This window comes from Girardinichthys multiradiatus, chromosome 2 (genome assembly GCF_021462225.1).
Source record: "Girardinichthys multiradiatus isolate DD_20200921_A chromosome 2, DD_fGirMul_XY1, whole genome shotgun sequence".
In the NCBI taxonomy this organism is placed as follows: domain Eukaryota; kingdom Metazoa; phylum Chordata; class Actinopteri; order Cyprinodontiformes; family Goodeidae; genus Girardinichthys; species Girardinichthys multiradiatus.
In genome coordinates, this window is record NC_061795.1 from 41,442,761 (window position 1) to 41,469,405 (window position 26,645).

Here is a 26,645-nt window from a genome sequence, read left to right on the forward strand (position 1 = left end):
CCTGCTGGAGATACGTAGGTTCTGTATTTTGCTGCATGACCCTCTAAAAAAAAAAAAACTTCAAATGTTTGTGGCTTCATAAGATCTGAGCAATGTGAAGATTAGTTGCATCTGGGGTTCACCTTCTTAGGTAAAGTTACTTCATCTTTGGAGCTCAGGTGTGCGAGTTAACATTGGCAATACTTTATTGCATTTGTTTCTCCTCATTTCTCAGATTTCTAATTCCCTGCTCATAAAACCAAACCACAGACACTTAAATTATTGGTTAACAAGCCAAGTTTTCACAAATCATATTAGTATGTAGCTCCCGCATAAGGTCTGGGTTAGTCTTTTAACCATCTACATGCATCTTACCGGTGGGGCATTGGGCCTGTGGTCTGTCTCATAAAGGACGGCCAGTATCTGAGCTTTAGCATCTATAGCTGATGAAACCTTTCCAACTACTCGCTAATATTTATACAAAGTAGAGAAAAAACAAAAGGAAGTGGAAAAAAAGAGAGAATTTATGCCAAGAAAATACTGATGCATTGTTGAACTGCTAAACCATGTTTGAACTTGTACCTCTTTACTGTAACTAGGAGCTCCGGAGGGACAACTCTCAGAGCGAATGATTGATTTTGGAGCAATTCTTCTGGTGCGCTCACCATCACAGATTGCTGCGCACTAAATGAACACCACACGGCAAAAAAAGTCAATCTCTGTTTAGTTTTAACTACACTTTAGCAGATTTGTGGTTGCATAATTGTTATTCACATTCCTATGTTTCTAAGTTTTTTTTACCTGAAGCATATCTGTACTATGCATCCTTTAAAGGCACTAAACATCAACTGTACACTTGTCACTGAGTTTTTTGAAATTTAAAAAAGGTGAAACCTAAAAATCTTTATGTTTTATCATTTAAAAATCCTGGCAAACCTTTAGATTTTATCACTAATTACTGACTCTGCACACTTAATAGTTAATGTTGGGATATTGTTTTATAACCAAATACTGCTTTAAATATGTCAGCTTTATTCCCATCCTGTCTCAAGTGTTCCTTGGTTTTCATGATGCTGTTTGTTCAGCTGCATTCCAATTGAGGTAAAGTTAGTGACAGGTGGACTGTATTTACTAATCCGGGTGACTTGTGGAGGTAATTGGTTGGATTTTGTCTAGGAATATCAGAGTAAAGAGACCTAAATACAAATGCATGGCATACGTTTAGGTTTTAATTTGTAAAAATATTTGAAAAACATATTTTCCTTTCACTTTAAGTATGTGTTACTTTCTGTTTGTCTATCACATATAATCTCAATAAAATACACGGACGTTTGCGGCCGTTATGTCAATAAATATGAAAAACTTTTGCAAGGATCATAAATGTTTTTTTAATATTTTTAAGTTTTAATAATTTTATATAAAGTTAAAAATGAAACACCATGTGTCTCTTTTTAAGCCCAAACTACTGTTTACCTAATAAATATCTAAGAATCAAACTAAATATTAACTGTATGTAAAATGACCAAGAAACCTGTTACCTCAGTGGGATCCTTTTCAGCTAGTTTTAACGCAGTTTCATGAATCCTCTGTTGCTCATTTTCCACATTATTATTCCAGGAATGTTTGTTTATCCTCTTGAGATTAGTGAAGACATTCTGACTCTGATCAATGCAAGTTGAAGACATGGGAGAACCTGTTTTTTTGTTGGATGTGAAGGAATCAGGATGAGAAGAAGAGTTTTGCTCAGTTTTTTCAGACTGAGAGCAGGACAGAGGAGAGGGTGGCTCTTTAGGTTCAGAGGTGTTCGGTAGAATAGCAGAGAAACAGCTCTGAGCAGTGGGATCAGGAACAGGGTGGACCACAGGGAACATGGTGGAGCTTTTAGATAGAGACAGAAGAGGAGGAGATGGGGAGGAGGGAGAAGATGAGGTAGATGATTCCACCTACAAAGGCAAAGCCAGACAGATATTAGAGATTGAGAAGAATGGGATACTTTGTTTTCAAATCAATAACTTGTTAAAATGTGCTTATCAATGCTTTTAGCCCATCCTTAAACTTCAAAAAGGATTCAAGAACAACTAGCATTTCTTATTAATAAACAGTAAAAATGGGTAAATTGTGGGGAATGAAAGATTGAATGATTCTGAAGGATGCACTGAATGTAAAACTCTAAATTAGAGCACAAACCTGACCTCTATGGAGGACTAGGAGTATTAAAAGTAAGAATTATTTCTAATACTAAATAATAAGTTAAGTTTAGGAATTTGATTCTTGCTTTATGAAATTTACTAATTTAAACTTATTTTAATTGCAAACCTTTAAAATCCATCCCTTTTTTATTATACCTATTTATATAACTGATTTACAGTATGTATTATGTAGTGCTACTGATTTACTTTTTTCCCCTTTTTTTTTTTTAAAGAATTTTTTCAGCACTAGAGACCTTTATTTTTGACATTAGGCAGACAGGAAGGAGGGACAAAGACAGGGGAGACATTTGGCAAAGGTCGCCGGGTCCGGGACTTGAACCCAGGACGGCCGCATCGAGGACCATAGCCTCTATATGTGGTCGCGCTAACCCCTACACCACCAGCGCCGCGCCCCATTTCTTTTTTTCCCCTTTTTGACGCATTTGCGGACATAGCAGTTATTTATTTTGATATTTCTCTATTTCTGCTTTTGGTCCTAGTCCTCCATAGCCATCCACTCTGAACTTAAGAGAGGCTAAAACTGCAGAAATGGGCAAAGCAGTCATGATGACCAGTTAGGAATATTTTAGTGCCAGTAACTGATCTAATACAAAACCTGTGAAACAGGCAGAGGAGCAGGTGGCTTGTTGGACCCATGAAACATGGTGGACATGAGGACAGCTCTCTCTTTTATACTCCTGCAAGAAAATTCTCTTGAGGACAACCTCTGGTTTTTACTCTAAGGAGAAAGTAGAAGGTAATCAAAGCAGAGAGAAAATGAGACGGCGTGTATGTGGGGTATAGTATATTTTTATAAGTATATTTATATTTAAGGTTAATTTCACCTTCTGAACAGGTTCGTCAGAGGACAGAACAGCTTCCGAAGCGGACAGATCAGACACAGAGTACGAACTTGTTGGGGAGTCAGGATGGGCGCTTTCTGTTTGATAAAGTTTAGAGCCAGAGGCACTTAGATGGCTCTGAGAGTGTGAGGGTGAAGGAGAACGTCTTTGATTAAAGGATGAATTATTTGAAGAGAGGAAACTGGTCTGCTGAGAAACAGAACTGGGATTTTCCAGCAACCGAAGGTAGACTGAAGGCTGGAAACAGGAGGATCAGGAGAGGAGAGGCAGGAGGACAACGGGTGAGTTCACATAAGTTATATTAATACTTTTCTTTTAAACACAGGAAGAAGTTTGGAGAAAAGCGTACCTGCCATTTAGGACGAGATGGAGGAAGAGGAGAAAGAGGGGGGATAACTTTGGGTCTAGCAAAACGGGGGTTTTCTTCCTCCTCCTCCTCCTCATCTGAAGATGTTGGGGAGGTGGAAGTGGACAGATGAGGAGAAAAAGAAGGACTAGAGGTTTCTTCAGACTGTTTCAAGGATAGAAAAGTAGACAAAAATGTTAAAAGAGGAAAAGGAAAAGTATTGTCAAAGGTCAACACTAGAAAAAAAAATGTAGGTCCAAAGGTTAGATGTGATGGATGAAGAAGACAATGTTTTGATCCAATTGTTACTTAATTAAACACAGATGGTTTACCAAATCATTTTAACAGAGTAAACAGAAGGTGTTACTGGCCTCACCTTAGAAGTCCAAACTTCAACTCAGCAAACTTTAATTTCATTTGTTTATCAATGTAGGCCTCGCTCATTAAAGTTAATATTTATCCTTCTACAATTTAGAAAGACCCTGTTCGGTTGGCTACGGAACATTCCGCAACAAAGATATAATAAATTAATTCAATTATAAATTCCCTAAGGTATTTTAGCATCAGCTATAAGTTTTTACCTAGCGGGAAGGGACTTTGGTCCAGTTTTGTTGTTTTTAAAAGTAAAACTGAATAAACTTCACGTTTAATGTTGTTCTCACCTTGGTGGGCATCTTGGCTGTTGAGGAGTTCTCCTCAAATTTGGCCAGCAGCTGAGTTGCCATGGAGCGGACCTTGTTCTCCCTCAGCTCTCCATCTTCACCAATAGGTGGCGCGCTGTGGCAGGACAACTGAGGCCAGAGGAGAGTCAGATTCAGAACGGAGGTGGCTGATGAGTTGCTTTGTTTACCTAAACCCTTCCAGTTTTATTTCTGCTTAAATCCAAATAGACTTTTCTAGATAAATACCTCTGTGAGGTAGCTGCTTCCTTTCCGTCGTCGTTTGTTAACAGAATCATCCTCTGCTTTTTTCTCATCCTGGGACAAGAGAGCCCACAATCAACTCACACAGGGACTAACTCTTAAATCTTGTATCTAAATCATCCTGGCATTAAAACAAACATATCATCCATTGACAAGATTAGTTCAAAATAACTTTACTGTCATTGGGGAAATGGATACTGAAGCTTAGAAAGAGGTGTAATGAAACACTGAAATCTTCATCATAAGTTAATTAATTAAATAAATAAATAAATACTGTAAATATCCTTGTGTATATATTACACAGAAATGTGTTTCCCAGTAAGGCGTTGAGAATCTCCTCTAATCATTATTTTGACTGACAGATGGAAATCCTGATTAGATAAAACTGAGACTGTATTAAAAATGATGCCTTCATCTCAACATTGGATAAATCTCATCTAATCTAAAGCTGGGATTTGAAGGAGTAAATAGATATCTAATGGCTAACTGGAACACTGGTTGGAGAGGAGGTAACGAGTGACATATACCGAAAGGAAATGAATGGAGAGAGAAGCAAAAAATGTTATTTTACCCTGGGTATTCTCTTCCTGGGTGGGGCCAGGTTCTGCAGTGTGTGGTTGGTTTTAGGAGGACATTCTTCACCATTTTCATCTGGTTCCTTTGAAACTGTAAAATAAACACAAACATCAAATATTTGCCATCTGTTTTTCTTCTGATAAAAAGGAGTAAACAGTTTGAAATCACAAGATAAAGAAGGCATTAAGGTTGCAAAAAAAGACATGATTACAATAACTGGTTTATTAACTGAATTTCATAAAAAAAACAGTCAAATGTATTACTAAACATGTATAAAGCTTAAACATTTGCCCCATTTACTCATCAGCAGTTCTTCCCACATTTGTTTAACAACTGCGGGGTTTGACGAGACTACTTGTTATATGTTTCCTACCATCCCTTTTAGGATGCATCTTAAATGACTATTTTTCTCTGTAAATCTCTGCTGTTGTCATGCAACGTTAACGGGCAGCATTCTCATTGGTCACAAATGGACATAAATTAGTTAAACATTAAGAGTTTGACATTGGAACATTACCAGGAGCAACACATAAAGTGCCACATTTTTTGATTTTTAAGTAAAGATACTAAGAAAAATGATGTCGGCCGTAGCGCTGTTAGAGGGTATGACGAGAATGAGAAATAAAGCTAAAACTAAATCTCAGCTTGTTTCTGTTACATTTAAGTTCAAATTGGCACTGCAGCACAGCCTAATATCAACCGGCAACCATTTGATGGCAGTAATTTACTTTTCAGATGGTTTGCAAACCACTGATGAATTTGAAAAAGATATGGACACAGAAACAGACGTACAAGGAGTGGTAGTTTGCTCTATTGGAAATAAGAGGCTACAGTAGAAGTGGTGAGATAAATACGGCGAGACAATGATAGCAATGGTTGTATTTATCATTACATATGGTTGTGTTATGTTTATGGAAAATGTTCTAAATCATTTTTTGAAGCCAGAAAACCTAAAAATGTTGTAAACATAAAGCATAAATCAAAATTACGCTTTAGATCAGTAATTTAAAAAAATACTTTTCTGACACTAAAAGAGCATTTTGAGGCACGTTTACTGAAACAAGAAGACAATACCATATATGGATAAAGTGTTGTTACCAATAACCACAGCCTCTGGAAGTCTCTCAGTAATTGCAGAACAGATTGCTTTCTTTTTAATGGGAATATTTTCAATAGATGTGTGGGCACTTACTGGTAACAGAAAAATTATGTAAAGAGCACTGTTGCTACAAAAATTATCTATGGAGGAATAATGGACCAGATCTAGCAAAGTAATTCAATTCAATTCAATTTAGTTTTATTTATATAGCACCAATTCACAACACATGTTGTCTCAAGGCACTTCACAACAGTCAGGTACATACATTCTAATTAATCCTAACAATTGAACAGTGCAGTCGGAGTTAGCTTTTTATGCAAATTGGATAAAATGTTTTTCTATCTAAGGAAACCCAGCAGATTGCACCAGTCAGTGACTTGCAGCATTCCCTCCTCCTGGATGAGCATGTAGAGACTGTGGACAGTCACTGGCGCAGACTTTGCAGCAATCCCTCATACTGAGCATGCATGTAGCGACAGTGGAGAGGAAAAACTCCCTTTTAACAGGAAGAAACCTCCAGCAGAACCAGGCTCAGTGTGAGCGGCCATCTGCCACGACCGACTGGAGGTTTGAGAGAACAGAGCAGAGACACAAAAAGAACACAGAAGCACTGATCCAGGAGTACTTTCTATGGGAAGGAAAAGTAAATGTTAATGGATGTAGCTCCTTTAGTCGTTTCACCTAGAAAGAAAGAGCAGATAAACTCTGAGCCAGTTTTCAAGGTTAGAGTCTGAAAGAAAGCACATATAATTAGTTACAGATGCTGTCCAAGTTTCATCCTTCACATGTGCAGTATTTGCCTGAAGTGACCTTTTAGAGCCAAATGACGTGAGAAAATGAACTGTAGACAGAGTTTCAGTGCTGTGCTCTTGAAATGTTTTGACCGCTGGATTACTATCATTAGCACAGTACTGTGATTACATGGACAAAAGTGAGACTCGCACAATCAAACACGACTTCCTCGTTTAAATTAGGTGAGTTTATAGTAACCACTGAATTAACAAATGGGAGAGCTGAGGCCAGCATCAGAGTAACAATGCTGGTCAGAGCTGGAGCTTAATTACTACATTTACCTTAATTCTGCCAGAAAGATTGTGTTTCAAAGTAAAGTTTTTGTCAGTAATAGTGATTTGTTACTGTATGGTGATTTGATTGTTTAGATGTCCAAGCTACAGACAACAGTTCTCCTGACTTTTTTTTTTTTTTTTTCACACATTTCAGTCATAGAAATGAATAAGACTATTGTGAGCCTGAACACAGCTGAAAAGTAAAAGTTGTATAAATGTCGAAATATGCCCTTTAGGTTATGATGACTTTGGTGCAAGAAATTCTGAACAGAATACAGAATTGACCCATTATGTTGGTGGCTACTCAGTTTGGTGCAGCAACAGAGCATTCATTCACCATTTATGAGTACCGTATTTTCCGCACTATAAGGCGCACTTAAAAACCATTAATTTTCTCAAAAAATGACAGTGCGCCTTGTAATCCGGAGTGCCTTATATATGGATCAATTGGTTAATTGGTTGATCCATACTGGTTGTACACGGCGCTCTGTCAAAATGTTTCAGTACGACTGGTAAACTACAAAGCCGCACCGCTTGCAGCATTACGGCTACCATAGTCAGGGGTGTCGCCGAAGTAATAGCGGTAAACACCTGTACTGTGCTTACTCCTAGTCCAACACCACTTGTGTGTGTATAACGACCCCAAAATTGCACCTTTCAAGAGACACGCTTACGATGCTGAGTTCAAACTCAGGGCTGTCAGCTACGCACTCGAACATGGGAATAGAGCAGCAGCGAGAGAATTCAACAGTTAACGCTACTATATTGTGAATGTACTAACGTTTGATTTAGTGCATCAAACTGTTTCTTTTACGTGTTTACTGAATCAGGGAAAAGTTCCCTTTCACGTTTTAACTAACGTTTGATTTCAACTTCAACTTCATAGACTCCAATGCATTCCTAACGTGCGGTTGGCTCTATTCAATATAATTCTATGTAGAGGAGACCTTACCATGAGAGTGAATGGAGTTATCAGAACGCTGGTTTGTAGTGTATTAATAAAGTTTGACTGACTGACTTATCTGACTGTTTTGTTGACATTCTCTTTAGCACAGCTCCATCTGGTGGATGCATAACGCAACCCCAGTCAAACGTTTGACTGCAGTAGCTTCTATTCTATGCGCCTTATAATCCAGTGCGCCCTATATATGAAAAAAGTTCTAAAATAGGCCATTCATTGAAGGTGCGCCTTATAATCCGGTGCGCCTTATAGTGCGGAAAATACGGTACACGGTATTTATTGTATTAAACTATTCTAGATTTGCCCAAAACACCTTGCCAGGAAGATTCTGCTTGTCTGAACTTAATAGATGCATTTGTCACATAATTCTTCCGTAAATTTGTACGGACTCATAAATAAGGAACAATTTATTTAATAAAAAACATGTATTTTAGTCTTTAAAAGCTAGACAAGTCAGTATTTTTAAAAGTAGCAATTTTTTTTAAGGTTGCAACTGAATGTTTACTGAACAATAGAGAATGAACTAATATTTCTAGCGCAAATGTTCAAAATAACCTTAAATAAAACTCAAGTGTATACCTTATTCCTTCCCAAATATAACCAACCACTTACCTAAATAATCTGAGAGTAGAGTCCTACCAAATGGACTGTGAGAATGCTCACTTAGTCTGTAATTGTCCTGGCTTTCAGAGGTTAGAATTACTGGGGTGATACAGAAGTCTGATGAACATTTAAAGCTACATGTGCAGACTGAAGCCGAGGCAGTAGCTAACAGTAGTGGTGCGAGCAGGGAGGAAGGCCTCTGGAGTTACACGGATGTGACTCGATAGCCTTCCACAGACATAGCATGCATACCAGTACGGTTTCTGGCAGGGACTAACCTGACCGCAGTTGTGTAACATGCAACTCAAGCCTCTGTGGCAAATGGAAAGAAAAACGTGTCCACAACCCTCTAGGTTCTAAAGTTTTTTTGGTAAGGTGCTGCAATTGTCATTTCGTGTGGTTATATGGGAACGTCTTGCATTCAACAGGGAAAAGGAGAACAAGCTGGAGCAAATGTTTCTATGTTAAGTAAAAAGGATTTGATTTCTTCTTCATACACTCAAGTCACAGAAAAATACTAACTTTGTTATATTAAACTAGGATTGGAAACAAGCCTTCAAGTCTCTGAAATTTGTTGTAAATAGTTTAAAATCAGTTTAGAGAAGTCTGCCTCAAAAATGTAAGAAATAACATGTAAAAATAAATCAGTTTATCAGTCTCTGGGAAACTTGTGAATTCATTAACACACAACTGTGACAAAGACTGACCATTATTGTTCAGTGATGACTTCCTGAAGGCCTCAAAGAATTTGGAAAGGTAAAGGACCATCAGTAGCTTGTCTGGTTCAGCTCTAGCAGCCATCTCCTTTCCTGTAGTCACTGGCTGGATGCTGAACTCTTGCTCAGCCACGTCAAACGCCAGCTGGTTGTTCCTCGCCACATCCTCCCCGTTTAGGGAGTCAAAGTCACTAAAATGGACAGAAAATGAGATCTAAGGGGAGGACCTTTGATCTAATTTGTATTTTGAATTAAATGAAGAGGCCTAACTAGCTTTGAGTTTGTATTTATTTTAAACAGTCTGATTGGCTTTTCATATTTATTAGATCTAATTAACTGTGATTTGGATAAATCAGATCTAAATCAGTTAATTAGATTAACATTTATTTTTTTAATCAGTAGCAAATATAGAAGAAATAAAAAATCTTTGCTTAAATCTTAACATGTGAACAGTAGGATTAACTGTTAAAATATGAAATATGCTGTAGAAACATTTTTTAAAACATCTACTAGTAAACAAGTAGCCAACTTTCCAACCAGTGATATGAAGTGTAGAAAGTCAATGCATTTGGTGCCAAATAAAACTGAAGGTACCAAAAGAATCAACAGCTCTGCGCCATTAGAACTGAAATGATCTAAATGTGCAAGGCTAAAGAATCCACAAAGAGATGAAGCCATTTGATCAATGTAGAAGTTAAAATGGACTTTCTCAGCTCTCCGTGACAAACAGACCACAATAATCAGGATTTGCTACTTCACATTGAACTTCAAGGTCCAGTAAACTGATAAATGTTTAAAAAAAAAAAAAAAAAAAAAAAAAAAAGACTTGCCTTTGCACTGCTAAATATCATGCAGTAAGCCTTGGGGATTCTTCAGACTTGTTAAAGACTCTTTTCATCTGATGTGCTTTTGTGTGGATTCTTACATGAGTTCAGGCTTCTGGCGGTGAATGAGAGCGCACAGGGCCAGGCCATTCCTCCAGGACGACGTGAGGTTGTTGACATCCACTCCCCTGTATCCCTGAGTTTGATTCTGACACCAGGTCAGTAGCCTGGCGGGCCGTACCTCAGACTCTGCACGAGTGAAACGACATGTTGGTCATTACCGTCAGGATGGCTGCACAGCATCAAAGAAAGAAACATTTTCATGCCAGAAAGCGTATGGTTTTCCCTTGAGTGTTTTATTTTTTCCGGACTGCAACGTTTCTGAAATGGTGTCGACACTGATGAATTCGAACTGTGTGTTGTTTGAACCTGAGCCATGCGAGCTGATCTACTTTTTGAAGCTAAAGCAGGACTAACCTTGGCAAAGCAGAAACTTATTCCAATGTGTCCTACTTAGAAAATAAGCAGAACATGCACACTTTGAAGTGATTCAAAAGGCATAACAAGGTTTTCCTCACATGTTGAGATTTTACTGTAGATGCAAAGCCCTCACTGCAGAGACGGGGCTGCATTACTAAAGTAGCGTATGGATGTCTAATGAGGAGTATGGACGGCACATTTGTATTTAAAGCCTTTCATCAAATAGATTTCAATAAACACAAAAAATGGAAGTTACTGCTTATTGTAACAACTTGGGCAGCAACGATGCTGTGTTTATGAGCTGTACTGTTGCAGTAATGTGTGGACGTTGCAAGTACAGTTGGAGATGATACACCCTGAAATGACGTTTTAAAAGGTGCAGACTTTGGTAATGTGCTATTAAACCTAACCATAAAAACTGTGGGGATTCATGATTTTACTATCAAAGTAAAGATTAAACTGTGTTGTACCTGCACATCCAGGTCTTTTGGCTTTTTTTTTATTTTGGGAAGGTTCACCACTGTTCAATGTTTTCTCCATTTGTGGATAATGACTCACACTGCAGTTCACTGGAGTCCCAAAGCCTTAGAAATGGTTTTGAAACCCTTTCCAGACTGATAGATGTACAGGTCCTTCTCAAAATATTAGCATATTGTGATAAAGTTCATTATTTTCCATAATGTCATGATGAAAATTTAACATTCATATATATAGATTCATTGCACACTAACTGAAATATTTCAGGTCTTTTATTGTCTTAATACGGATGATTTTGGCATACAGCTCATGAAAACCCAAAATTCCTATCTCACAAAATTAGCATATCATTAAAAGGGTCTCTAAACGAGCTATGAACCTAATCATCTGAATCAACGAGTTAGCTCTAAACACCTGCAAAAGATTCCTGAGGCCTTTAAAACTCCCAGCCTGGTTCATCACTCAAAACCCCAATCATTGGTAAGACTGCCGACCTGACTGCTGTCCAGAAGGCCACTATTGACACCCTCAAGCAAGAGGGTAAGACACAGAAAGAAATTTCTGAACGAATAGGCTGTTCCCAGAGTGCTGTATCAAGGCACCTCAGTGGGAAGTCTGTGGGAAGGAAAAAGTGTGGCAGAAAACGCTGCACAACGAGAAGAGGTGACCGGACCCTGAGGAAGATTGTGGAGAAGGGCCGATTCCAGACCTTGGGGGACCTGCGGAAGCAGTGGACTGAGTCTGGAGTAGAAACATCCAGAGCCACCGTGCACAGGCGTGTGCAGGAAATGGGCTACAGGTGCCGCATTCCCCAGGTCAAGCCATTTTTGAACCAGAAACAGCGGCAGAAGCGCCTGACCTGGGCTACAGAGAAGCAGCACTGGACTGTTGCTCAGTGGTCCAAAGTACTTTTTTCGGATGAAAGCAAATTCTGCATGTTATTCGGAAATCAATGTGCCAGAGTCTGGAAGAAGACTGGGGAGAAGGAAATGCCAAAATGCCAGAAGTCCAGTGTCAAGTACCCACAGTCAGTGATGGTCTGGGGTGCCGTGTCAGCTGCTGGTGTTGGTCCACTGTGTTTTATCAAGGGCAGGGTCAATGCAGCTAGCTATCAGGAGATTTTGGAGCACTTCATGCTTCCATCTGCTGAAAAGCTTTATGGAGATTTCATTTTTCAGCACGACCTGGCACCTGCTCACATTGCCAAACCCACTGGTAAATGGTTTACTGACCATGGTATCACTGTGCTCAATTGGCCTGCCAAATCTCCTGACCTGAACCCCATAGAGAATCTGTGGGATATTGTGAAGAGAACGTTGAGAGACTCAAGACCCAACACTCTGGATGAGCTAAAGGCCGCTATCGAAGCATCCTGGGCCTCCATAAGACCTCAGCAGTGCCACAGGCTGATTGCCTCCATGCCACGCCGCATTGAAGCAGTCATTTCTGCAAAAGGATTCCCGACCAAGTATTGAGTGCATAACTGTACATGATTATTTGAAGGTTGACGTTTTTTTGTATTAAAAACACTTTTCTTTTATTGGTCGGATGAAATATGCTAATTTTGTGAGATAGGAATTTTGGGTTTTCATGAGCTGTATGCCAAAATCATCCGTATTAAGACAATAAAAGACCTGAAATATTTCAGTTAGTGTGCATTGAATCTAAAATATATGAATGTTAAATTTTCATCATGACATTATGGAAAATAATGAACTTTATCACAATATGCTAATATTTTGAGAAGGACCTGTAGGTCACTATGCTTACCTCTTGTTGTTGAATTTCTTTACATCAGTGCATGATGTGTTGCTTTTTAAGTTTTGTTAGCCTACTTCTTGTTGTCAGACAGGTTCTATTCAAGGGATTTCATGATGTTATAGTTCTTGCAGTAATCTGTCCCTGGTTTCTCTGGTATAAATTAAATTCTGCTTTCCAAAATATAGGGTAAGTCATAGTTAAAACTTGATTTAATAAGGGAACAGTTACTTTTTTTGCATAAATGTACAGCTTGGTTTTGGTAGCTTTATTCCCCAACAGCTTTGGGAGGGGATTTTGACAGTTGTGCTTAAATACGGTGAACTGAAGGTATGCAGTGCAAAAATTAAGGTCACAATTAAAAATGTCATCCCAACAGGCAGCTTAAAAAAATTGTTTATGTGACAATAAAAGGCAGGAGAGAATCAAACAAATGTATGACCATGCTATGCATTAAGTTAATCAGTAGCTAACTGCAACGTATTATCTGCCAAAACATCCCAACCTTTTAAAGTGGCAAGCTATGAACATAAACATAAATTGTTTAGTTTTAACAAATATGATCCGAACTAATTCCTGTTAAGGGCAAATCTGCACAACCCAACAGATAATAGCTTGTAAAATTCTGTATATTCCTTTTATTAGTTTTCCTATTTGGTTTTATTGACTTTTCCAGATTGGTTTTAACTGTCATTGAAGAATAATACAACAAAATGTCACTGAAGAAGGTCAAAAGCAGCTCATATCTTAAAATGATCTTCAATAAACCCGAAATCAAATTAGTAAAAAGGTCAAATTTACTGATAATTAAACTACAAATAAAATGACAAAAACCAGTCATTCTAACCTACCAAAACATACACTGTAAACATAAAATAATTGTCCCTTCCAGTCAGTGTTTGAAAGGGCATCATAGCAGCATTCAGTGGGGTGGCGGCCCCCTGGTGAAAACTGTTGAATGTATCTTCCAGGGCAGGTAGGTTTTCTGCTGGTTACGTTTTGATGACCAAAAGTCAGGTCACTTTAGAATGACCTCAGAAAATCCTTGATTGATCTTTCAGAGAGTGTAACTCCTAGTATTCCTTTCTGTGCGGTTTCCCCACGTGAAGTCCTCTGATATGTGTGTGCCCAGGAAATTGATGTATACACCCTGTCCTTATGTTCTAAGTTCATCAACAGGGGCTGGCGATTCAAACGTTTTCCATCCTTAAGTCAACATAGGCTCTGATCACAATAAGCTTATGCTTGTCACAACAGGACGTTTTGCAGTTTAAAATTAGTACAACCAAAGCACCTCAAGTCAGCACATGTTCGTGAAAGGCATCGCGTCGGACCCTCATTTGAGTGTAATGTTATCCAGCTGTATTGTATGTGATGAGGTGTGCCAAGCCTGTGACTCAGACAAAGATAAGGTTTCAGCAGAGAGGGCTGGGTAAACGTTCACTCTTATGTTAACTATTTTTCCCTACTAAACACAAAAGTTCAGTCAGACCTTTCATTCAGATATTAAATTGTGTTTCCATAAACAATATTATTTTGAAGCTTTAATTAGATGTGGAGAGAAGGTTTATCATTTAAAGCTGATGTAGCTTGTAGATATTTGATCACCTTTAAATATAAACACAAAGCAAAGAGGCTGTGACTCTAAGCATTAGGCGGAGCTTGAAGTAAGCATGTTACAAGGTGCCCAAGGCCAACTTCATGAATCAGTTTCCAGAACCGACTCAGACAGCAGATACAATATTAACCTTAGAGATGATCTGTGAAACCGAACATTTGTCCAGACGTGTTTCATTCTGGGTGACTAAAGGGTTATTCCAAGCTTAAAAATTACCCCCTAATGTTTATTTATATGGATGCTGTTTAATAAAGCACTGAGCTACAGTTGGCCATCTCTGATTTGCATGAATTTGTTTGTAGTGATCCTTCAAAGCTAACTTGAGCTCGTTATAGACTTATATTGCTTGATATTGGTTTATTTTTCATTCAGTCTTGGTCCAGCACAAAGCTTTCCGTAAAAAAAAGGCTCCTGAAATGAAAGGTTGAACCAGAGTTGTGACTAAACTGTAGAATCTGTAGACACCTTAAATCCCTAAACCCAGAGCGGAGACACAATTTGTTCCCATTTTCTAAGCTGCATCTACAGAAAATACCACAAACAACTAGCAGGTAAAAAATAGCATTTTGTACAATAAGAAGTGGATTATGTAAGAACCTTCAGCCTCAAACTCAAATATTTGTTTTTGTTTCTCCAAGAGATCGATTTAATTCTTTTGAAGCATGATTATTTACCCGGCAACAGAGAGAAGTCACACCCGACTGGGTTTTGACAAATGGAAAAATTATTAAGTAGGAGTAAAGCTAACAATGAGTTAGACTGGAGCCCTTTATTGAGCAGATTACTACAAGGACATTTCCATGTCTGTAGATTAATATGTAGATATATTTCAGGTTTGTCATTTCATCCTCCGTTTCTTACTCTGAATGCTGAAATATGGTACTAAGAGTAGAGTGACAATGAGCAAAACACGAACATCTTAAGAAAAACATTGGATAAAAATCTAATTCTTCAAAACCCAACGTTTAAAAAAGGAGATAAGTTGTAGACTTTGTACAGCTATCTGGCTAATTTGAAACATTCATAGGCCAGAGGATGGTAAAGTATTTTAAAATGGATATTGTGGTTGAAAATGAGTTTTTAGTGATGCTCACCTTTTCTGGACAAGTTGACTGGTCTTCGTGACAGCCCTCCTTTTTCAACCAGACCTGACTGACCATCAATGAATAGGTGACGCACCTGAATGAAACATACAGAGACAAGTGAAAATAATTCTAGCTTAAAGACTGACATATAAAAATGGGTATAGTTGTTTTTATCAAACAGCTTTCCTAATTTAGTTATATGTTTTCAAGCGCTTCCCAGAAATACATTTCTTGACTTCAAGCAGACCCAGGTTTAACTTACCAAGAAGGTGAGATTTTTATAAAAGACAGTCTCACAACAGCTGAACAAAAGTCTAGTCCATATAAAATCTGACGCCTTAGTATGTGACGTCAAACAGCCTTCACATTTAACACAAGGATTTCTATGCTAAAATATAGTCGCTGCAGAGCCACTTCCTGTTCTTTTTATCTGGAAGTAAAAGAGGAATGGGAGATTTGATCTCAAATCGCAGCGATTGTTGCTGAACTTGGCTGACAGTCCAAGCTTGCTTGTAGGTAAGCGTGACCATTATTTTATGCTTTCAGAGGTTTTTGAAAAATCAAAATGTTCCTTTAAATACAGATCATCACCAACCTGGTGTGGGCGTACACAGCTGGAGTTCAGGTTTGGGTAGCGGGTAGCTGGATCAATAGTGTACTGTTCAAGGTTTTTGCTGATGTTTTCTGGTGTGGTCTGAGGCAGCAGACGGTAAATACTCTCCCTGTTAGAGAGAGAAAGGGTAACAGTTTTTAAACAGCATCTTAATTTCTATGTCTTTTTTTTTTTTTTGTGAATTTATTAAGAATCAAATGTATGAATTGTAGTTGTGTAGAGGTCTTTAAGTGACATGTTGCTAACAGCACAACTACAATAATGCACCAAGTTGTTCGGTCACGGCATCCCTACAACACTCTGTCACTTTTTCTATTTTCAATCAAGTGCCAAAAATGCTGGGATACATGTTGACCAGCCCCAAGTCTTTATTAGTCAACTTTGTGAAAACAAGACGACTCAAAAACTACTTCCTTTCTTACTTCAAAATAAGAGTCTCAAACAGACAAACATGGTTTCAAGCTCAAAGCATCCTTTAACTAGACATATTGTACCATTTTAATATTGTGAGATCTCGTGCCACATGATCTCCTTACCCCCAGATAAACAAAACGACACTCATTTCAATCTGCTGGAGGTAACACACCCTCACCTCTCTGCCAGTGTCTCCAGGCAGTTCTTTCCCTGTGCCCAACCCCTCACCATCCAAGCAGTATCGAAGGCAGCCAGAAAGCCCCGAGCACAACCCGTACCCATCGGCCAGAAGGGCTGCACGCAAAAAACATGGTGTCAAAGGAGAAGAATGATTCCTGCCCAGCCAATACACACACAAAAAACTGTTTCTCTTACCTCCAGAAGACTATCTCCCACCAGTGCGACAAGCAACTGATGTCCATGTTTCTCCCTAATTAGGGCGGCGTTCTCTGATGCGTACATGCAGGTAAAGTCAAACATGGCTACATCTGGCTGCCCATAGTGGTTGATGGCGTAGTCCAGTGATGGGAGCTGGTAGTTGGTGCCAAAGTCAGCAGCTTCGCGAGCGTAGGACAGCAACGCCTCCTGGTTAACGTTGTCAGAATTCAGCAGTCGCTCTGTTTCTATATAGTCCTGGAATAACAAAGGAGGAACCGTAAAACTTGAGGCAAATATTTTTCAATACAAAAGAAGTACAGAATGTGTTTTCAGGAACAACCTATTTACCTTATTTCACTACTTTAGGCTCAATCTGGCAGCTACTGATAATTTAATAATTCAAACTCCATCATTTTGCAGACTATGTAGAAATTCCTAGGTTTACACCAGTGCTGCCAAGCACTAGATCAGAGCTCTGTGTAGGTTGTGAAACAAACACCAAGTGTGGACAGTTAAAATAATCACCAGCAATTTTTTAATAAACGGCACATTAAAATTTAGGTCAAAAATGGGAAAAAAAAAATTTTTGTCCTTGTTCATTAAATGCATCAAACCTGAAAACTCACACTTTTTTTAGTCTTTAAATAATTCAACAGACAACATGATCTTTGATTAACCTCGTTCTGAATTTAGTGAAACTCAAAGGATAGCGACATGTGCTTCAGTGAATAATTGGGAATAATGTTGTAATCTCAAAATTTTCTCTGGGATCTAAAACTACTACTACTGTCAAGGGACCTGCAGCATATTTTTCTGTTACGTCAAGTGATTTTTACATTTTATTCTTCAATTTTAAACAATTTTTACATAAATTAGTTTGTTTGTTTTAAAAATTTTAAACAGTGACTCTGAATCAGCAAAAAAATCAAAAGGGAATAAAAACCAGAATTAAAACCGGTATCAGTAAGCAAAACATTTATTGGTGCATCTTTATTTTAAACCGCTGTTTTAGACAAAGTGAAGGGCACGATCCCTGCCAGTTGCCGTTTACGCTCAACTGGATGGTAGAAATGAGCCTGAAGGCCTGAAATACGATGAAATAATCTGGAAAAGTCTGCAAACTTTTTAAAAAGAGCTGATGAAGGTCTCCTTACTCTGAACGCATTGTCAAGATCAAATGTACCGAGCATTTTCTTTTTTTCGTCCTGTATTAGAGTCACCAAGTTTTTTTATTTTGGACCACAAATAATGTAAAGAATAAATAAAAGTCAGTGTGCCAAGTTGTTTCTGTGTTTAGCAACTTTTGTATGATGGTGGATGTAGAAAATGAACAAAAGATGACTTAGTATCCAAAGGCCCTTTGTTCCCAATAGCTGCGTATGGCATTACAGCCGACTTTTCCTCAGGGTTCTCGTTCTTTTCTTCTTTCTATAGAAGACATACGTGACCTGTTTGTGTATGAGTGTTAAATGTGCTCAGCAAACATCCTCAGCTGTCCAAACTGGCCTTTTATAATTATTTTTGGAGACTTTTGAACTTAATGATGTTTTTTACATCATTAACTGCTCTCAGTTCAAGTTTCCAAGAACTTGAACTGAGAGCAGCTCTTATTAGTGTCATTCTTATCCGTGTGAGTTGAATTTAGAACTACTTCTTGTTAAGGGGTGAACTTACAGCTTAAACATTGACAGTGAGGCTCATTGCATGAGTGTCATGATGACAAAAATGTATGGAGCTATTACAAGTGAGCCGTGAGGCCTGTGAAGCTTCTGCTGTGTGTGTGTGTGGGTTGTGACCCTGCTGACGCAGGAGATTTCATTCAGCGACAACAGCCAATGTAAGATGAGAGGGAGACCACTGGTGGCTCAGCAATGCAGGGCTTCAACACCTGTGTACATGCTTGGATAAGGCAGGTGGAACAAGTTCAGGTTCTGAAGAATGTCCACAATTTAAAAAGCAGAATTTGTGTTGTTAGAAAAAGTTTCCAAATAACAAATGCTAGTTTTCAGTGTAAATATTTGTATCTGACAGTAGCCCCCATGTCTATCTGTGCTGTCTTGGTGCAAATTTTAAAGTACTCAGTTAAATCTTTCTATGTGATTTCAGTCCTGGTGCTTACGTCAAGTAACCTAATTCCTGCTCTCTAATCTCTACCAGTGAGGGAGGGTGTTTTTTGTTTCCTGTGTGTGAGAAATAGAATAAAGGTGAGAGGCACATTGCTTTAATGAGAGCCCTATTTATCATCATCCACTGTGCAGGAATATCACTCGCTACCCTGGCCAGCACACAAACATTTCTGTCTTCCCAAAGAGCCATCGGACTGCCAGCGTTGGGACTTCACTTTAAATGTTGTGCTTTTCTGACCTGAAGGTCATGAGAAAACAATCAGTTTTCCTTAAAAAAAACGATCAATGACAAGAATTATTCGCTTTTACTAACACTAAAGGCTGTAAAAGAAACTTGGAAGCATGTTATACTAATTATCCTTTGCCCCTGATGTACAGCTGTAAGACCTGTCGCAACAATGAGCTGCCTGTTTTTTCCTAATAATGGTGTGCTTCTGGCCAGTCTGTTGGTGTCCCAGCACTTAACAGGAAGAAATATTTATAGACCACATTCTCCAATAATCTCTGTGAAAAGTTTGTGCCAGGAAAAAAAACCCAGCTGGGTGGCCACAAGTCAGATTCAGATCCACAAACACTTGGTTAGGAGCCACTTCAGAGGAGTTACAGTAAGTTATGTCCCTAATCAAAATATTCTTGGTTATACAATTTAAATTCTTAATTATATTTAATGTTTATCATGGATGGATGAATGAATGAATGAATGAATGAATGGTTTTCACTTATCGACAATCTTTCCATTTGCTTCCATTTTGTTTTTTCATACTGATCCAAACCTGGAAATCACTTAAATAAGAGTCCAGATGTTTCAAGACTGTAAAATTATCTCTAAGAACATCTGAAAATAAATAAAAAAATGTAAATAAACCCACTTGTTGGAGGGTCTGACAAGCAAAGGAAAATGCTTATTTAGGCTTTTATATTACAATAACTTTATAATGGAATTCCAAGTGTCCATTCATTTAAATATCATAAAAAAAATTTCCACTTCATTGATTTTTTTAGAACATTTTTGATTTATACTTTTCAGTTATTAAAGACAGAAACGGCTGGTAAAAAAAAAACCTAAATATTACTGGTTCTCCATTAACATGGTGCGTTACTTTTGGGTTAACTCACATTTATGATGACCCCTTTATCCAGCAGGCTCTGCTTCTTTGCGGTCATTACAAAGTAGTGGGTGTTGTCTTTGTAGTAAACAATGTTTTCCAGGTCAATTCCTGAAAATGTTTGCATTTTGTTTAAAACAGATCCGTTTAGAGCTGTAGAGGTTTATGCAAAGAAATTTGACACAATCGTTTTTCATAGTATTATTTACCTGTTTCCTCTTTAAGTTCCAGAAAAAACTTCTGGTTAAAGATGAAGGCAACGCCACTGATTTCCTCTACTTTGGCCTCTGCTGTGGTGTTCCTGTTGACGAAGTTAGCCGTTATAGCAATGGCCAACTTTCCTCTGAACTCCTTGCGACTGAAACCTGCCAAGAAGAGATGAAGAATTAAAGGAGGAAGGATGCAGAGAAACCTATAGGGAGAAAATGATTCACATCTGTTTCTAAGAAACACATGCATAACCTCTAACAAAGCAAATAAAAAAAACGGTTTACAGGAATCAGAAACAGTACCTTTAGAAGGCATCTGATCATGGTATGGAAGACCAAATGTATACTATATGGCCAAAACTATTCACTCACCACTCTAAATGACTGAATTCTTGTGTTTTCTAATTCTTACCATAGCCAAGGTGTAAAAAAACACACCACCTAAGCATGCAGACTGCTTCTACAAACATTAGGGAAAGAATGGGTCGCTATCAGTGAATTCCAGCATGGTACCATGATAAGACGCCAGCTGTGCAATACGTCAAGTCCTGAAATTATCTCACTTTTAAATATTCCACAGTCAACTTTTAGTGGTATTATAAAAATGTGGAGGTAATTAGGAGAATCACAGAGTGGGGGTCAGCGAATGCTTAGAGGTCACAAATGTTCTGCAGATTCATTAGTTACAGTCCTCCACATTCCATGTGGCGCTGAGATCAGCTCAATACCTGTGAGATCTTGGAATGGGTTTCCATTGCCTTCACCAAATGCAATGCAAAGTTTGGATGCAGTGGTGTGAAAAATAACGCCACTGGACTCTAGAGCAGTGCAGACGTGTTCTTTTGAATGTCAGATCAGGTTTGGGCAGTTGCCAAGAGAACAGTACTTGCGTTATGCTTTGTGTTGCATATAAAGTTTGCTGTCACTCATGAAGGAAGTTGAGGGAATACGTCTGCCAATATAGTGTATATTCAGAAGAGAGACTCTTGAACAAACTAGCATAAACTCACTTATTGTTCTTGGACAGAGCTCTCAACCAGTTCATGAACCATCACACAGAACATCAACCACATGAAATGCATTCACTTACAACTATGTCAACAGGAAATGCTTCAGTGCCAGAAACAGCTTCCTCAATGTGGGTCAGTAGCAAAACTTTCTCTGTGTCTGACGATGGACCAGTTGTCAACACTTACTCCCCAACAATACTTCCACAGTTCTGAGTTAAGGTCAATCCTCACCATCTAATGTGCTTCTGCGGCCATCTGCACCAATCACCACATCAAAGTCAAAATCAGAGACTGGATGGCTGGAGGGCCGAAGCTCTGCTCGCCAGCCAGGAGCTAAGAAACACCAAAAATAATTATTAAATGTTTTTTTTACAGTGAGATTAGGGAAACATTTATAAGAAAGGATCAAGCTAAAACAAAGGTCTGCAACAGCATTTCTTGTTCCTGTCATGTTATAAGTGCTGTTTTAATGCAGATGCCATGGGTTTACATGCTTACTTTTTGCCTGTTGCACAGCAGCTTATAATAATGTTTATGAAAATTCTTCTGTTGTGTTCCCTGGAGTGCTAAAGTGTGAACCTCTCTTAGGAATTGCTTTGGAAAACAGAGCAGAGTCTATCAATAGTTTTAGTTTCCGCTCTACAACGACTTATCAGTTCATTTCAGCATATGTGACATAAAGGGAGCCTTCCTTATATAGCTGAGAAATGCAAGCAGGGGTCACTGCTATTCATGACCCTTTCAAACATACACAGGTCTCTTTCTGTACTTGTTAAAAACCTTTATTAACACCAAACAAATGTACGAAATAGAATTTTAAGAAATGAAACTATTCTTTCAACAGGTGTTTCTCAAAAGATGTCTTTCATGAAGGTGTTTATTTATATAGTTTATGTATATAGTGTCAGTTTACAACAACCGAAAAAGCCATCTGAGTGAACTGTACAGAAAAAGTAATGTCTGACGCAGGTATCTCACCATCTTCAGTTTGCTGCTCCGGAGGCTCCAGAAGCTTTACAAACTCCACATTGACATGAATTTCCACTCCCAAAATCAGGCTCACTTTAAGCAGCATCAGCTGCAGCTTGCGGATACCTGGAGAGGGTAAAACGGAGCTATAAAATGCATTGTTTAGTCACGTTTCAAAACACAAGCATCAATGTATTTTATTGTTCTTGGCCAACACAAAGAAGTAAAAATTTGCTAAGTGGAATGAAACATAGTTTATACAATTTGAAAAGTGTGGCATACATTTGCATTTAGCCGTCTTTACAGTGATACCCATAAATTAAACTCGTTGCTACCAACTGCCTATAGAAGTCTGTCTGTGTGTAATTTAATCTCAGTATTAATCCAACTGTTCTGTAAAAAAAAAGCAGGGTTATGTTATAAAACAACATCTTAAGCTCTGAACATCTCACAGAGCTCTGGTCAGTCCTTCATCTGAAGCTGGAAGGGGTATGGTACAACTGCAGACCTACGGAGTTATGGCCTTCCAAACATTCAAGGAAAGCCTTGATCATAAAAGCACCCAATATACCCATGGTAAATCTGAAGAAGCAGCAGAGATCCACAGCTCAGGTGGGAGAATCTATTGCCAGGACAATTCATAGTGCAGTACACAAATCTGGCCTTGGTGGAAGAGTTTGAAAGGAAGCCACAACAGTTTGCCACAATCCCTGTAGGGGACATTGCCAACTTGTGAAAGAAGGTGCTCCACAAACACTTTGGGCTGCAACCACTGTGCGGCACAAAACTGACACTGCACAAAACATGGTGGTGGTAGATCATGCTGTTGGGATGCTTTTCTTCAGCAAGGACAGACAGGCCTATCAGAGTAGACTGGAGAATAGGTGGATATAAATTCAGGGCTGTCCTGCCTTAGGACTGCAGTTTGAGTCTCCAGATCTAAACCATTTTATTATAGCTCAAGTTCTTGTGACGATATGTTGTGGCTCAAAATCGGCTACTTTCAGGAACAACAAAGTCAAGCTGCTGTAGAAGCTGCACTTAGCCAAGCTCATCTTTGTGAGTGGATAATACAACATTGCTAGGGCTGAAAAATTGATTCAATTAATCCTGATTAATCGATTATCGAGACAATCGTCAACTAATTTAGTGATCCATCATTAACTGGAGTATAGAGACTCGAAAACATGCCATTTGCTGAAAAAACAGACCAATTGGAGCATAATTAAACAAAAACTGTACACAATAAAAATACATTTTGTATTTAAGATGAAAACCCTTCTTTTTGTGTAAATATGCTCTATCCAGAACTCCTCATGTGGTATAGCTTTAGCCTCACCTGGTCCAAATTCTGTTAAAAAAAAACTCCTATTAATTAATTAATCTGTTAATCAAAAAATAGTCAACAGTTGGTTAGCAAAATAATTGTTAGGTACAGCCCTACACATGACAGTTACTGCATCTGAAGGCAACAAATACAAATAAAAACCCTCTGACCTGGCAGATAATTTAGGGACTCATTTCATACAGACACAAAAAACACCACCTCATACAGCAGGACCAACCTACAGACAGATAAGCTTCTTATAAAGTTTGTCTTGGAGCTGATCTCCTTGATAGTGATTCCACAAAGTAGCTATCATTTACATTTCTGGCCTAACAGCATTTTGCATGCAATCTTTTAAAGCAAAGGTTATGACAAATCGAAGCACAGGAAAAACTTATTTCAAGCAAGCTCTATTTTTGGCCCTAAAGTAAAGCAACAAAAAAAAGACAGCACTCACTGATGTGGTCAATCGCACCGGCGCAGAATTTTCCATAGAACTTCTTGGCACCGAGAGCCCTGAGGTCATGAATGGTGTAGGGCCAGAGGTGAAGCACATTATTCCTGGAGAAGGTGTCCCTCTTTTCGATCATCACCACTTTGCAGCCGAGCAGGACCAACTCAATGGCTGTCCGCAGACCACAGGGTCCCCCGCCGATGATCAGACACTGGGAGTGATGAAAGACATGAAATTAATGAGGATGAGGAGGAGATTAAATCTGAGGAGGTAGAATGTTCTGTTGTTGGTACAGAGAAACTGTCCTGAGAAGATGTTGTGCCGATAAATACTTCTACAGTCCAATCAGATCTGATTTATATACAATGGTGAAATGCATGCCTTAAACTTCATCCTTAAAAAAGGAACAGAACATCCATTACATCATCTATGCAAAAATAAATTGGACATTTTTTGGTTTGGGTCTGAAAGGTAAAGATAAAAAGAGACAAAATAAAGAGTCTTGACGCATCTAGAAAGATACTAAATTTGGTTAAAGTATTTTCTAGGTTTGGATAAGTACAGAAAAAGAATAAAACATTTGTATTCATTCCCTGAAGTTGCTTCAATTTGACAGCTTTTATGTTGTTTTTATGTTAAAGATGAACTTCCATCCATTAGTCCACCCCTACATCTTGGCATCCATTCACCCATAAAACCATTAGTCCTTCTGTCCATCCATCCATCCATCCATCTTTCCTTCTATCTATCTATCAATTAATGATTCCAGTTGTTTGTTTATTCATCAATCCACCTATTTATTCACCCCGTCTATCAATCCACCCATCTGTTCGTCCAACGATCAAACTTTCAATCTATCCATCAATCTATATGTCCATCTCTCTGTTCATCCATCCATCTGGACAGGAATCCATCTACAGATTCAACCATCTATTCCATCTGGACATCCATCTACCCCTCAAATCATCAATCTACCTCTTCATCCAACCATCCCTCATCCATCTGTTTATCCATCTGGATATTCATCTATTGATCCACTCATCTGTCCATTTGTCTGTCCATCCATCCAGTTATCCATCTTTGCAGTCTGTTCTTTTAGGTTGCATATTTAAACACTGGCCTCTAGAAAGTCATAACATAAATTCATGGTAAACATCTGACTTTGCATTTTAAAATTCTGGAAATATGGATCTGGAAAGTATAAAATTTAGAAATTAAACACATTGTCTCATGGCACTTTACAGTCAATTGAATTAAATAATACAGATTTCAAGTCAAGTACATAAAGATTAAATTGTAATGGTTAACGGGGAGCATGATTTGATGCATATTTTTCCAAATATGGAAACAACCAAGGTGCAGGAATTAAAAAAATGCTGTCCCTTCATTTGGATTTTAGATTTTTTATTTATTTATTTCTTTTCCAGCGAATACCCGCCCAGCTCCATGTCCACCATCTTTTTACAACTAGCCGTTTTACCAGAAAAAATGTCTGGAATAATAGCAGGGCTGTTATTTTTGGCCAGCCGTCTGCCCAACCCTTCTGTGTTAATCTCCCCTCTGCAAGTCTCTGGCCTATTTCCCCCCCTCGCTTAACGTCTTATCTTTTCCTTGACATATGAAGTCTTTCAAACACGAAGCTGAAAGTGCTGCCCAAAACATAAAAACATACAGGTCCTTCTCAAAATATTAGCATATTGTGATAAAGTTAATTATTTTCCATAATGTCATGATGAAAATTTAACATTCATATATTTTAGATTCATTGCACACTAACTGAAATATTTCAGGTCTTTTATAGTCTTAATACGGATGATTTTGGCATACAGCTCATGAAAACCCAAAATTCCTATCTCACAAAATTAGCATATAATTAAAAGGGTCTCTAAACGAGCTATGAACCTAATCATCTGAATCAACGAGTTAACTCTAAACACCTGCAAAAGATTCCTGAGGCCTTTAAAACTCCCAGCCTGGTTCATCACTCAAAACCCCAATCATGGGTAAGACTGCCGACCTGACTGCTGTCCAGAAGGCCACTATTGACACCCTCAAGCAAGAGGGTAAGACACAGAAATAAATTTCTGAATGAATAGGCTGTTCCCAGAGTGCTGTATCAAGGCACCTCAGTGGGAAGTCTGTGGGAAGGAAAAAGTGTGGCAGAAAACGCTGCACAACGAGAAGAGGTGACCGGACCCTGAGGAAGATTGTGGAGAAGGGCCGATTCCAGACCTTGGGGGACCTGCGGAAGCAGTGGACTGAGTCTGGAGTAGAAACATCCAGAGCCACCGTGCACAGGCGTGTGCAGGAAATGGGCTACAGGTGTCGCATTCCCCAGGTCAAGCCACTTTTGAACCAGAAACAGCGGCAGAAGCGCCTGACCTGGGCTACAGAGAAGCAGCACTGGACTGTTGCTCAGTGGTCCAAAGTACTTTTTTCGGATGAAAGCAAATTCTGCATGTCATTCGGAAATCA

General features: G+C 38.6%; 1 protein-coding gene across 9 annotated transcripts in view; it reads right to left on the reverse strand.

Annotated features, from left to right (window-relative positions):
- The window catches only part of mical2b (microtubule associated monooxygenase, calponin and LIM domain containing 2b), a 71,573-nt gene that overhangs the window by 21,444 nt on the left and 23,484 nt on the right, over positions 1–26,645 (reverse strand). For 5 of the 9 annotated variants that reach the window (XM_047392922.1, XM_047392909.1, XM_047392914.1 and 2 more), the window contains exons 3-22: positions 24,174–24,381; positions 22,399–22,515; positions 21,652–21,753; positions 20,411–20,566; positions 20,212–20,312; positions 16,967–17,224; positions 16,770–16,885; positions 16,160–16,286; positions 15,574–15,658; positions 10,248–10,395; positions 9,314–9,513; positions 4,872–4,966; positions 4,286–4,354; positions 4,040–4,168; positions 3,381–3,542; positions 3,014–3,268; positions 2,785–2,907; positions 1,518–1,922; positions 562–663; positions 355–447 (exon numbers count right to left, since the gene is read on the reverse strand). In XM_047392922.1, coding sequence (XP_047248878.1) covers positions 355–447; positions 562–663; positions 1,518–1,922; positions 2,785–2,907; positions 3,014–3,268; positions 3,381–3,542; positions 4,040–4,168; positions 4,286–4,354; positions 4,872–4,966; positions 9,314–9,513; positions 10,248–10,395; positions 15,574–15,658; positions 16,160–16,286; positions 16,770–16,885; positions 16,967–17,224; positions 20,212–20,312; positions 20,411–20,566; positions 21,652–21,753; positions 22,399–22,515; positions 24,174–24,381 — 3,051 coding nt within the window. The remainder of the gene's footprint in view (positions 1–354; positions 448–561; positions 664–1,517; positions 1,923–2,784; positions 2,908–3,013; positions 3,269–3,380; positions 3,543–4,039; positions 4,169–4,285; positions 4,355–4,871; positions 4,967–9,313; positions 9,514–10,247; positions 10,396–15,573; positions 15,659–16,159; positions 16,287–16,769; positions 16,886–16,966; positions 17,225–20,211; positions 20,313–20,410; positions 20,567–21,651; positions 21,754–22,398; positions 22,516–24,173; positions 24,382–26,645) is intronic. The other 4 variants (XM_047392932.1, XM_047392940.1, XM_047392946.1 and 1 more) reach the window with 4 other exon arrangements.